The sequence below is a fragment of the Rhinoraja longicauda genome, chromosome 5 (assembly GCF_053455715.1).
Source record: "Rhinoraja longicauda isolate Sanriku21f chromosome 5, sRhiLon1.1, whole genome shotgun sequence".
Taxonomy (NCBI): Eukaryota; Metazoa; Chordata; class Chondrichthyes; order Rajiformes; family Arhynchobatidae; genus Rhinoraja; species Rhinoraja longicauda.
Window position 1 is genome coordinate 45,621,457 of NC_135957.1, and position 14,467 is coordinate 45,635,923.

Consider the following 14,467-nt stretch of genomic DNA (forward strand, 5'->3'; position numbering starts at 1 on the left):
GTTTCTTTGCTCTGTCATTTATATATTGCAGTAACTGCAAATACTGGGAAATCTGGATCACTGGAGTAGGGTCTTGGTATTTGAAAGCATTGCGAGATGAGGGTCAGGGAGTGGGAACAAAGACAGCTGTGGGATCACAGTTTTAGAGGATTATAAGCACTGAATCAAAGGATCTTAGATAGGGCAATTGGTGTGAGATGGGGATCATGGTCAGATAGGGTTTTCAGAGAACTGGGAGGGGAATATGGCAGTGTTGAGGGAAGCACAGGGAACTGAAATTGAAATTCCTTTGGTGCTTTTTAACTAACTGAAACATTCACCTGGCATATCAAATTGAGGAAAGTAGGGTATTATGGTTTTCTCCTGTGGTTTAAATTATATTCTTACGTTGTCGTAAAAGTAAAATTGTTCTTGTTAATGCTCTGTGCCACAATGTCAAATCTATTTAAACTCTACTTTCTTTTCTGGGTAATATATGCAGCTGAAACTTTGGCTTTGAGAAATACTGAAGAATTGAAATAATTGTTTAATGAAGGTATTGACACTTCAGGTTCAATATAAAGCAGAAAAAATCCTTTAAAATCTTGCACTTTATTTTTATCAACAACAATATTTGAAATGTGCCATTGTGCTATGACAACTAAAAAGATGACACAATTCTGCAGCACCTCCAGGCTGGTAATGTAAACCAGTATCCTGCTCAAAGCTACACTTGGGAGTAATGCGCAATTGTTCGTCATGAATCAATAGTCGTGGATGTATATTGGCAGTCTTCAAACTGAGCTTTTTTAATTCCAGTCATACTTGTGTAATCAAGGCATGTTACAGGAAGAGAAAGAGAAAATAGGATTCTGTATACTGGTTCTCTACAATTGAAATTATCCCAGTGTTTAAACTCTTCTACAGTAAATTTCTGATAATCCAGTATCTGTCAATTTTAAAATCGTGATGATTCGGCATCTGACCGCCTTCTCACACCAATTGTCCTTCCATCTTTCTGAAACCCCAATTCTCATACTTCATTCTGACTTACAAGGGCCACGATCTCTGTGCTTCCTGTCATTCACTGGGCCCCCAGTTCCTGCATTCCCTTCTGCCTTACCAGGGCCTCGTTCCTCTACTTATTTCTGAATGTCCAGCGCCCTTCTTCCCATGCTCCTCAATTCGCACAATTGGGCCTTGGTTCCTATGCTCCCACTCAACTAATTGGAATTCCATTTATCAGGCAATCTTTGAACGACCACTGTCATGTTTCTTGATCAGCCTATAAACTTACATTGGTAAATTCTTATAAAATGTAAAATTTAAAAAAAAGAATTTAAAATGTATTTAATATGAATACGGTGGTCTAGAAGGTCTGCTCATCTGGCACCCCCAATGTTATGAGAGTAGCAGATTATTGCAGTTTTACTGTAATCTTACCTTGAAGTGAAAACTGAACAGGATTTAGTCACTCAGCACAGACAACATGCGATAGCTGGAAAACAACTCTGGAGACATTTGTCCGTTTAGTTACTAATTTCAGCTGAAGAAAGGAATAGCCTTGAAATAGAGTATGGACTAAGGGACGACTATTATAAATATCTTTTTTTTGGAAGTGGAAAATATAAGAGTACGTAGATTGCATTGGAACAATAGTGTTGAGCAATATGGAGGTTATCCAGGTATTACCAACATGTTCATTGATTTGTGTACTATCGAAATAATTTTTATTCACATTTGTTGTATACTATTACACAAATTAATCACAAAAGGTTTAGTAAACTAAGATTTATTTTTGCACTTGAATTTCTTTCCAGGCTGGAGATCTCTATGAAAAAGTTGGAAATTACCAAAGAGCATTGGATTGTTATCGGAAGGGAAGTGCCTTTAGGAAAGGTATGTGGAGAGTTCATTGTAGGGATAAGTACTTTTTGATGTAAAATGAATTATTGTCCAAGGTAGGAAGGCAAATTAAATGGGATTCAGTGCATATTGCAAAAGATTGGCCTGGATCTAATGTTTAATTATTTCAGATGATTTACTTCATTTTTACTATAATTCCATGACAGTGCATCACTACTGTCACTATTTATCACCACTGTAATTGCATCAGTAGTGAGCCTTTGTAGCTGGGTGTGGTTCTCTGCTGGTTGTGAAAGTTTTCAAGCATGATTGGGTGGTTAGAGCTTCCTCGGAATAATGTTGGAAGCCTTGGCCTTCCTCAGGCCACCATGGGTGTCAGGAACACTTCAGGGGCGTTAATGTAGGCCTTCCATATTGGAACCAGAGAAGTATGGCTATTGAAAGATTATCTCAACTGTTCTTGTGGGCCTGGATCAGTACGATCTAGCCAATTAATTAATTTTGCAGGTTGCACTAGTGTCTATTATATTAACCAATAAAGGTAACATTGGGGTATCAATTTGCATAGAGTTTTCATACAAGTTTTGTCATATTCTCTGAATCTATTGTCTTCACCTGTTTATCCCCCTCTTTTCAGTCATGTATTTGTCACTCCCCTTAGGTTCTTCAGTACTGTTAGTCTTGTCCTCAAAACCTGCAGTTACCTTAGTATCTGAAAGCTGTTGAAGTACGAACTCAAAACTGTAAAATGATTTATGACAAAAGGAAGCAAGCAGTCTGAATTGTAAAGTTCTGCCCAAAGCAATATGACTACAATTAATATTTTGTATGATGGTCATTAATTTGTGAAAGAGTACAAAATGAGAAAAATGGCTCCAAAATTGTTAGAGCAATTGTATAAGCATTAATTATGAAAGATACATAAATATATGGATTTTTAATTTTTCTGATTGAAAGTTAGTACAGTACTTGTTGTGGTTGAAATAACTATTTATGGAACCTTGTTAGTTCACTTCATCAAGAACAAAAATATTGCAGATCAAAAATTAAAATAGACATCAAAGTTCCGATGGAAAGCCATCATACCTTGTTTCTTTTTCCACTGATTTAATGAGTATTTCCAATATATTTGTATTCTTATTTTGTTCATTTTATGGTCAGTTTGTGCTATTACTTTGTCCAAAGTATTCTTTTTAATCTATATTTCAGCGGTGGAATTGTCCAGAACTGTTTTTCCATCAGAGGTTGTGAAATTAGAAGAAGTCTGGGGAGACTATCTTGTACAACAGAAACAGTTGGATGCTGCAATTAATCATTTTATTGAAGCTGGGTAAGTTCAGCTAAATAAACCAAAAGGAGGCCTTCAGTCAGTAACAATGAATAAGCCTTATGATTCAAGTGTCAAAATTGGTATCTGCAATGAAACCTATTAAATTATATGTTGATTTACTTTGTGAACTATATTTAAATTTTCATTTGTTAATATATTTTTTTCCAGTTGTTCTGTAAAGGCAATTGAAGCAAGTATTGGAGCTCGGCAGTGGAAAAAAGCAGTCCATATTCTGGAGCTTCAAGATGACAAAACAACTTACAAATATTATCATAAAATAGCTCAGCACTATGCCTCCATTCAAGAATATGAGGTCAGGAACTCACCATATGTGTAATTTTCTTCATTTAGCCTGTAAATTATTATTTTTTAATTTATAATTTTTCATACTAGTTAATTCAAACTTTCACTTTCACTGTATTAGTGAAGGTTTTATTTGTTTATTGTTTCTCTGGGATTTATTTTTCATTTGTGTTCATTGTACGATAACTTTATGATGTTGGTCAAATGGTCATGTCCCAATTAAACAACTTGATTTGTACTCTTCAGTTATATGGATATTGAATATACATATTGAACCATAGCACTCCCTAAGTTAGAGGGTGATTATCAACACATATATCCCAGTTGACCAATGCCGATTGCACATACAACTAATCCCACTGCATGACTCTTCCCTGGTGAAAAGAAAGAAAATGTAATATCAAAATATGAAAAGGAGGAAAGGTTTGCTTTTATATTTGTGTCTTCAAAGTCCAGGATGCGCTGAATGCTAGCAACCAAGTGCATAACTGCTCATTAATTATTGTCAAGTCATTGATTGAAAAAGAGATGGAGCAATTGAATCATTTAAAATGCTCTTTTCTTAAAGATAGGTCTGTCTCAAGACCCTTTGCGTTTATTTGCAGGAATAAGTTAATAAGAGCATATACCACATTGATTCAGAATATGGACAAATTCCAAATCTTACAGCATGCACCAGATTCCCCTATTGATTTAAATAGCCAACCCATTGAAAAAAGAAATTGAATGCTTTTCCAAAAGACACTAAAATGAAGTGGGACATGAGGGAAAGGGGACGTACAACGAGATCTGGGTGTCCTAGTGCATCAGTCACTGAAAGGAAGCATGCAGGTACAGCAGGCAGTGAAGAAAGCCAATGGAATGTTGGCCTTCATAACAAGAGGAGTTGAGTATAGGAGCAAAGAGGTCCTTCTGCAGTTGTACAGGGCCCTAATGAGACCGCACCTGGAGTACTGTGTGCAGTTTTGGTCTCCAAATTTGAGGAAGGATATTCTTGCTATTGAGGGCGTGCAGCGTAGGTTTACTAGGTTAATTCCTGGAATGGCGGGACTGTCATATGTTGAAAGACTGGAGCGACTAGGCTTGTAGACACTGGAATTTAGAAGGATGAGAGGAGATCTTATCGAAACGTATAAGATTATTGGGTTGGACACATTAGAGGCAGGAAACATGTTCCCAATGTTGGGGGAGTCCAGAACAAGGGGCCACAGTTTAAGAATAAGGGGTAGGCCATTTAGAACTGAGATGAGGAAAAACTTTTTCAGTCAGAGGCAGTGGAGGCCAATTCTCTGAATGCATTCAAGAGAGAGCTAGATAGAGCTCTTAAGGATAGCGGAGTCAGGGGGTATGGGGAGAAGGCAGGAACGGGGTACTGATTGAGAATGATCAGCCATGATCACATTGAATGGCGGTGCTGGCTCGAAGGGCCGAATGGCCTCCTCCTGCACCTATTGTCTATTGTCTATTGAAATGGGATAAGTGGGAAATTAAGTGGATTTTGCTTTATTTTCCTTGACTATTTTAACCAACTGAACGATGTTTCTAGCTGATTCAATGATACCCTGCATCGGCCATATCAAATCTGTTAATGAATATTTAAATGGAGAACATGTTCCTTGTTTGTTTGACTTACTTTGATACTTTTAATCAGGTTTTCCTCAGCATGTCGCAAACGTAGCTATATCCTATGCTACATTTGAGTTATTTAACTTTTGTATACATTTATAAAGAGACACATAGGATGGTATCACTTAGCACAAAGCATGAATTGACTGTCAACACTCTAGTTCCTGTGAATGGAGCTGTGAACATTTCATACACATTTGTAAATTTAAGGAAAAACATGCACATTGTATCTGGACTTTCAAAAAGCCTTTGACAAAGTCCCACACAAGAGATTAGTGTGCAAAGTTAGAGCACATGGTATTGGGGTAGGGTATTGACATGGATAGAGAACTGGTTGGCAGACAGGAGGCAAAGATTAGGAATTAACGGGTCCTTTTCAGAATTGCAGGCAGTGACTATTGGGGTGCTGCAAGGCTTGGTGCTGGGACCCCAATTATTTACAATATATATTAACGATTTTGATGAGGGAATTAAATGTGACATCTCCAAGTTTGCGGATGACACAAAGCTGGGTGGCAGAGCTGCGATGAGGATGCTTTGAGGCTGCTGGATAACATGGATAGGTTGGGTGAGTGGACAGATGCATGGTAGATGCAGTATGATGTGGATAAATGTGAGGTTATCCACTTTAGTGGCAAGAACAGGAAGGCAGATTATTATCTGAATAGTGTCAGATTAAGAGAAGGGGAGGTGCAACGAGACCTGGGTGTGCTTGTACATCAGTCATTGAAAGTAAGCATGCAGGTACAGCTGACAGTGAAGAAAGCTAATGGCATGTTGGCCTTCATTGCGAGAGGATTTGAGTTTAGGAGGAAGGAGGTCATAATGCAGTTGTGCAGGCCTCTTGTGAGACTGCACTTGGAGTATGGTGTGCAAATTTGGTCTACTAATTTGAGGAAGGACATTCTTGCTATTGAGGGAGTGCAGCGCAGGTTCACCAGGTTAATTCCCGGGATGGCGGGACTGACATACGATGAAAGAATGGGTCGACTGGGCTTGTATTCACAGGAATTTGTAAGGATGAGAGGGGATCTTAGAAACATATAAAATTCTTAAAGGATTGGACAGGCTAGATGCAGGAAAAATGTTCCCGATGTTAGGGGAGTCAAGAACCAGGGGTCACAGTTTAAGAATAAGGGGTAGGCCATTTAGGACTGAGAGGAGGAAGAACTTCTTCACCCAGAGCTGTGAATCTGTGGAATTCTCTGCCACAAAAGGCAGTGGAGGCCAATTCACTGGAAGTTTTCAAGAGAGAGTTAGATTTAGCTCTTCGGGCCAAAGGAATCGAGGGATGGGGAAAAAGCAGGAATGGGGTAATGATTTTAGATGATCAGCCATGATCATATTGAATGGCGGTGCTGGCTCGAAGGGCCGAATGGCCTACTCCTGCATCTATTTTTCTATGTTTCTATGTGAATAGTTTCCCGCTATTTTAAGATAATGTGTGGTATGCGCAATTTTACAAGATAATCATGATTCAAAAAAGCATTTAAACTAGCTAAATTAAATTATTCCGATTTCTATGGTGCTTTATTATTAAATGTACAGAGATACAGTGATTTTTTTGCATACAGTTCAGTAAGTTATCACTATTCATAGGCACATTCCCAGATTAAGTGCAAAGTGTAAAGAAATAGTCCACTGAGACCATTTACAAAAGTGGCCTGGTTTTGACACCATTTTCAAAGTCCAAGTTGCTTTAACTGCAGCTGGCATGAAGGCCCATTATCCTTGTAGCAATGCAGGATCCGCCTGACCAAGCAAAGTTGGTGATATCCTCCATCATTGCTCCACCCACTCTGTGTACTTAAAAACTAAATCGCATTATCTCATTGTTTCTTTAAAAGTCCAAATTGGCCTTGTCTTTCTAGCATGTTCAGGAAAAGATACCACATAGTCTGGAAAGTAATATTGTGAGTGTCTTTTCCATGCTGTTTTCTAATTTGTGTACACAATTTAAGACCTTGATTTGAATGCAATTTCTCAGAGCCCAAAACATCAAATTTGTACAGTATTAAAACTCAAGTTTTAATAGTTTAATGTAAGAGATAGCCTTGTGGGTTTTCTCTGCATTGCCGCTTACTTACCTTCATCATGAACTCATGACGCTTGACCAAAGGATTTGATGACAACATCTTTATTTGTTCTGGATCGTTTTGACCATGTTCTCAATAATTAGCTGACTTTATTGATTTCACTGTTGGATGCACCGTGTCAAACATGCAAAGATTCCAAGAGCTCTCTGGTTTAGTTCTGTTCCATTGTCCTTCCTGTTTTTGGAACCAACTACAAATTTGCAAAGACTTTTCTGTATACAGGTCCTTGATGTAAGTCTAGAAACAATATTGGTTCCAACACTAAGCCTGAGGCACTGCACTCATTACTTCCTTCCAACCCAATACAACTTGCTTATAAGTAGGTCGCATTAACCCCACATGTTAACTTAGATCTTCCTGTTTTATCATACAGGCTTCCAATTAAGTTCTATCAAGGTCACTAACTTTGTTCATACCTGTAGGCGATGTGCTAATTTTTTCCCCTTGTGAGTACTTGAAGCATTTTTTCAGAATATTTGCTCTATTCTGTTTTGTCTATTTGCATCTGCCATCGTTCTTATGTCATCTGTGATTATTATCTTACACTTCAAGTACTAAAATATATATTTTTAATTGACATTTTGCCTTCAGCTGTATTCTTCTGCTCCTCCTTTTAAATTGCTTCTCCATGTGCCTATATCAATCGCACTGAATACTTTATTTTTTCTCCTTGACATCTTTAGAGGTTGTTTTTCGTTCTTTATTTCACTTTGGATTCATTTGCTAACCCATTTACTTTTATTCCAGACTTTCTAAAATTGGGTGTGTTGCAAAATTTCTGCAAATTTGTCAATATTCGTATCTCAACTGCTCACTTTCAGCCAAGATCTTGGATATCCAACAATGCTGTAGGAGTATCTGTGCCACTGAGACTGCAGTGGTTTAAGAGCACCTCACAACCACCTTCTCCAAGGCTATTAGGGTTTACCAGTCGATGTTGGCCCCTTAAATGCCATGCCTATTAATGAATCTCTGTTTCAGTTAAAAAAAATCAGTTTGGTCATCTTGTTTCTAATATTTATAGTAATCATACCTTCTTTCTAGCATCTGTATGGCACAAGGGCCCCTTCAGCTCACAATGTCCGTGCTGACCATCATGCACTCATTTCCACTAAACCACATTTCCTCTCACATTCCGATCAACTCCACCCAGTTTTCCTCCCATTACTGTAAACTATCAGCCTATCCGCTGGCATGTGGGAAGAAACGGGAACAGAAAGGTCACCTGAAGGAAACCCATAATGTTATACAGGAAATCACAAACTCTATTGAGGCCATACTCAAGGTCATAATTTCAGCTGGGCCTCTGGAGCTGTGAGGTCACAACATGATTTAGGTTTATTACTGTCACGCTTACTGAGATAGCATGCAAAGCTTTGTTTTGCATACTATCCAAACAGATCAGATATGCCATATATGTTAAAATTAAGTACAATAAATAGAGCGAAGGGGAAGGTGCAGAATACAGTTCTCAGCATTGTAGCTCTTTGTAGGTCATCAGTGCCACAGACAAAGTACCACCATGCTACGCTGTAATTTCATTTACTTAGTTTTAATGGGCACTGCTTTCATGAAAAATGATTGATGAGCTTTTTGTTGTTTCATTGAGAAAGCAAAATATGGAAACAAATAATTAAAAAGCAAAAACAAAAACAATACATTTTCTTGGCAGGAGGCCATGTTCTTCCCCAGAATGTGTTTGAGCAAAGCAGAGAATTTTATAGTCAGGTTCACCAGATACAAATAGAATCGTTGGCTGAAGCTATTGATTGCACAGTTAAGATAAGCAACATCTTCAAACTGATACAATCTGAAGATTATAATAAATATTTTCAAGTCATTTGCTATCAAGTGATTTTATGCAAACATCTTTTTGAATTGAACTTTTAGTGTTTGTGCTTTTTCATACTTTTTCTTATTTGTCAGGTTTACAATTGCAGAGAAGTGTTAGCATTATATGTATTGTTTCTTTGGTATTTAATGTTTTAATTAACGTGAAATTTGAGTTGCAGACAGGCTGCTGCTGTTCATTTGGCTACCCCCTTTAAAAGATAGGTGAGCATCAAAGGGGGAAAGGCAGATTTTGTACTTCACCAAGTTTCATCAAGGTGGAATTTGAGCTTCATTTAATTTCGATTTATATGTCCCCACATTAATTGGTTTTGTCCATGTGTTTGTTCTGAGAGGTGTTGCTGCCAATGCAATAGACAGGCATTTCATGACAGATCATAGTGTTGAGTATTGTAGCCAGCTGGATCTAGACCATTTTGATATATTACACTGTTATTTTCTTGAAGAAAATGATAAACTGTAATAAATTTATGTGGAAATATATGGTTGTATTCGAAAAATGGAAGTTCTGTGGCCTTGTTTTACCAATTTTACCTTTTCTTTCATTCATTTTGATTCTATAATCAACATATAAATATTTTAAGCTACAAGTTAAATCTTTGCAATTTCGAACATGTGTTTGCGATGCAAATGAATAATCTTCCGGAAAAATCGGTGAACTTTGCAATTTAAGTATGTGGAAATGGCGCAGGATTAATCTCCCTCCTGCCTCACCCAATCCCTTTGTTCGATGTAATGAAGGCAGATGTCAATTTCCTGTATTGTGTTCATATTTGTACGATTTTGACTAGAGCATTCAGCTCCAAAGTGATTTTGCATGTGTCACATTTATGTTGCATGCCATTCGATATCATGATTTATCATGATTATATGTTTTGGTGATTGATTAATTGTGGCAGGCTTTACCACTATGAAAGACACAAAATGCTGGAGTAACTCAGCAGGTTAGATAGCATCTCTAGTGAAAAAGGTTTGGTGACATTTCGGGTCAGAACCCTGCTTCAGACTGTAATAGTGTGAATAATGTCACCGATCCGTTTCCTCGAGAGATGCCGCCTGACCTGCTGAGTTACTCCACCACTTTGTGTCCATCTTCGGAAAATACCAGCATCTGCAGTTCCTTTCTACACACATTAGATGTCATATTGCCCAAAGATATTCACGAAAAATCCACACATCTTGCAATCAAATATTAATGAAGAAGTCTATGTCTTTTATGGTTCTGTTAACCTGAATTGATGGCTTTTCCTTTTATGTTTTAGACTGCAGAAAAAATGTACATTAAAGCTGACCAAATCAAGGATGCCATTGACATGTACAAGCAAGTGGGATGTTGGGAGAAGGCTCACAAGGTTCTGTGCTGAATTCTGATTATAAAATGAAACTGTTTAGGAAGCATTTCTCCATGTTTATGCAGCACAATTCACCTGGGACACAGGTCGAAGTATAATTTTGTCTTGTAGGAAGGGGAAGAGAAACCCAACGCACTTACACAGAAACAGGCAACTTGTGCTCAACGATATTGTATTGATTAAGATTGATGTCCAAGATCTGCCCCTGATTTCATAGATAGTTATCATTGGAATGGGGATCATTGGGGATAGAGCTGACCCTAGAAAATTCGGTGGACTCCATTTTGATTGCTTTGAGCACTAATCTGCACTTGCTATGTCCACACAGCACGGAGTTTGACTGTATAATATTGCTTTTAAATATGTTTTTCATATCTGTCCTACTTACCAAATTGATGTACAATGTCTATCTCTGAGTTTCCCAGCAAACAGGCTACTTAGCTTGAACGTAAAGATGACAGCATTGAGTGACACTACAAATTTACGAAAAGCATAAATTTCAGAATCAGGCTGTTAATACGGTTAGACATTTCACCTTTGAATTGCCAATTCTGACATAATCATATATTATAACAAAATATACATAATTACACAATCGTTCAGCATAGAAACAGACCCGTTAGCCCTCTACTTTAAACACTTATGTAATGGGGAAAATGTTTCCACTATCTACCCTATCAGTGCCCCTAGCTTTGGACTTGTGTGTTCGATGCAATGATACTTCTGCAACTCTCACGGATTAATTATGTTTAAAGCAAAACTTTTCTTGAAACTTACAGTTGGCTATGAAGTGCATGAAGCAGGAAGAAGTTTCAGTTCTGTATATAAATCAAGCACAAGAATTGGAAAAGAATGGAAAATACAAAGAAGCTGAAAGGTAACATATTGAATACTATGCTGTAGGCATTATTAGATGAGGTAGAAGCTTTTGACCCAAATTGTCCATGCTAATGTTTGCCTTGACACAAGCAATAATGCGAATGTTCCTCTGATATCCTGCAAATATTCAGTATTGATCTCAGTGCTGGTGCTGGTATTGCTAAATATATAGATAATTACAGATACAATTAACTCCAGTTGTTTTTTGCATTACTTCAGTTCCTATCTTTTTTCTAGTGTGATGCCAAACAGTGGTTTATTTCTGGAATAAAAACAGAAAATGCTGCACTCAGCAGATCAGGCAGCATCTATAGAAAGAGACACACGGTTAACATTTCATGTCAAAAACTCTTCATTAGAAAAAGATAAACAAATTAATTGCAGAGATGATGGGGAAGAAATGGTTAAGACAACAGACTATCACTGATACACATCTGTTTACATAGCTATCCAGTTGATAGATTAATGATGGCAGTTAAAAAGAGAGAAAACAAGCAAAGGGACATGTAATAGCTCTGAAGTTCAGGCCAGAACTGTTGCAAACAACTAACCAAAAGGAAAATTGTGTAAATGCCTGAGTAGATCAGACGATAACTCTGGAGAATGAGTTTCTGGGCCTAATGTAACTAAGATATTTGGTCAGTGGTCTATGTTGATGTTTACCTGAAGGCAAACAATAATCCTAATGTTCCTATGATATACATCAATTGCAAAGATGATGGGGGAAGAGATGGTTAAGACAAACAGACTATCACTGATACACATTTATTAGTCTCAATACTGGTCCTGGTAAAAGGACCAAGAAAAGAGTGTGTGTTGATAAACCTCAATGGTGGAAACCTGGGAACAGGATCATGAAAGACATGTCATGCAGTCTATCTGAACACAGACCATGGGCATTCAATACATTATGATTAAATAAAGCTTTAAAAAGTTTATTAACAGCTAACTCTAGTTACGGCATTTAAGACCCCTGAATCTGATGGGCTCAAGACCATTGTTTTAACAACAATGCAGCTTTAGCAACCAAAAAGATTGTCTTTAAATACTTTTGCAATGATGCAGTGGAATGTAGTCATGTTTTGATATTTCATGATTTATTTCACCAGATTTTGATTTTCATTTCCATTTCAAAAGTGGTAAATGTCCCTAAGCTTATCATTATAAGAAATTGGTACCTCCAACCAAACTTTAAAAATGTTGCCCTTAAATTCCTTGCTCTCCCTAGTACATCCACTCAGAGTCAGTCAAAAATGGTATCTCCCAGGTTTAGGAATTTGGAATAATGTCAGTGCTACAACTGAATGTTAGCCAGATTTTGCATGATGCCACGTTTCCAGTGGTAGAGCTGACTTTCTGTATTCCCGCAATGGCTTATAAAAATAACTCTTTAATATTGATCGTTGCATGCACTGCAGTAATCAAATATTTCAGTCCATTATTTCAGTCCAATGGCAACTGTAATGCAGTTTGAATAAGTGCCATTTAGCGTTGAAAGAAAATTGTATTACAGTTCCTTTCATCTTTTTTTATTTTGGCTAGAGGGGTTGCAGTCTCAGATGGAGGTCTCGTATGTCAAGCCCTAGTTTTGAATAGTTGGGTGTCAAATGGTTAGTAGTGAATGGTTAGAGAGAGTCCCAATCGTGGGTTTGAGTGTAGTTGAGTTCCATGTCAAAGTCCTGGGTATGGAGTAGAACCTTCGGTCCCAATGTGGGGTTGGAATATCTCAAATCCTAATCTTTGGGTAATTCATGTTCCGTGTTTTTCGCTTGTTTGCTGCTTGGGAGTCTTCCATTTAAGTATACTAAAAGTGAAGATGTTTAGCAAATAGGGCAGTAGATATGTTACTTCCTTAATTCATGCGTTCATAACTATTTGTGAAATGCTGATAAATTAACATCTGTGCACATTCAGTATATCACATGGTCTTTGTCAAGTTTTGAGGAGACCAATGCCAAACACAGTTTATAAAATTCCACTGGGAGGCTGGAGAGGATTAAGAGATCCAGGTAACAGCATGGAAAAGCAGTAGGAGGTGTTGTAATTTAATCGCAATTGTATCTTGTATTTGCCCACTGTATTCTGACCTAATAGAAGAAAATTGATCAATTTATTTTGAACTCTTACTATGATAATCTTTTGCTGCAGATTATACATTACAGTTGATGAACCTGATTTAGCAATCACAATGTACAAGAAGCTTAAAATGTATGATGACATGATTCGACTGGTGGCAAAATATCATAAAGATCTACTTACTGACACCCACCTTCATCTTGCAAAGGTATGGGAAAATAAGTGGATGTAGCTGTTCAAAATGCATCTTTTTGTCTGACTGTACAATACTATTGCTGTATTTATTTGCATGTGGAAAGGTGAGGACATCTGAGAGAATTTAATTCGCAGGCTCGGCGATCATTTCGCTCAACACCTTCGCTCAGTCCGCCTTAACCAACCTGATCCCCGGGTGGCTGAGCACTTCAACTCCCCCTCCCGCTCCCAGTCTGACCTTTCTGTCATGAACCTCCTCCAGTGCCATAGTGAGGCCCACCGGAAATTGGAGGAACAACACCTCATATTTCGCTTGGGCAGCCTGCAGCCCAGCAGTATGAACATTGACTTCTCCAACTTTAGATAGTTCCTCTGTCCCTCTCTTTCCCTCCCCCTTCCCAGTTCTCCCTCTATCTTCCTGTCTCCACCTATATCCTTCCTTTGTCCCGCCCTCCTAACATCAGTCTGAAGAAAGGTCTCGACCCGAAATGTCACCCATTCCTTCTCTCCTGAGATGCTGCCTGACCTGCTGAGTTAGTCCAGCATTTTGTGAATAAATACCTTTGATTTGTATCAGCATCTGCAGTTATTTTCTTACACATCTGAGAGAAAGTCAACATGGCTTTGTGTATGAGAAATTATGTCTCACAAATTTGATTCAATTTTTTTGAAGACATCACCAAGAAGATTGATGAGGGTTAGGTGGTAAACATAATCTACATGAATGTTAGCTGTGGGCTGGTCTGGAAGGATAGAACACATGGTGTTCAGGGTGAGCTAATTAATTGGATACAAAATTGGCTTGTTGGCTATGGGTAGTTTTTCAGATTGAAGATCTGTGACCAGTGATGTGCCCCAGAGATTGGTGCTGGGTCTACTGTTATTTGTTTCATGCAAATGATTTGGATGAGAAT

The 14,467-nt window shown here is 37.9% G+C and overlaps 1 protein-coding gene across 2 annotated transcripts in view; it reads left to right on the top strand.

Annotated features, from left to right (window-relative positions):
- ift172 (intraflagellar transport 172) overlaps positions 1-14,467 on the top strand; it is a 123,318-nt gene that overhangs the window by 66,012 nt on the left and 42,839 nt on the right. For both annotated transcript variants that reach the window (XM_078399428.1, XM_078399429.1), the window contains exons 23-28: positions 1,800-1,878; positions 3,055-3,175; positions 3,344-3,488; positions 10,314-10,403; positions 11,183-11,280; positions 13,431-13,566. In XM_078399428.1, coding sequence (XP_078255554.1) covers positions 1,800-1,878; positions 3,055-3,175; positions 3,344-3,488; positions 10,314-10,403; positions 11,183-11,280; positions 13,431-13,566 — 669 coding nt within the window. The remainder of the gene's footprint in view (positions 1-1,799; positions 1,879-3,054; positions 3,176-3,343; positions 3,489-10,313; positions 10,404-11,182; positions 11,281-13,430; positions 13,567-14,467) is intronic.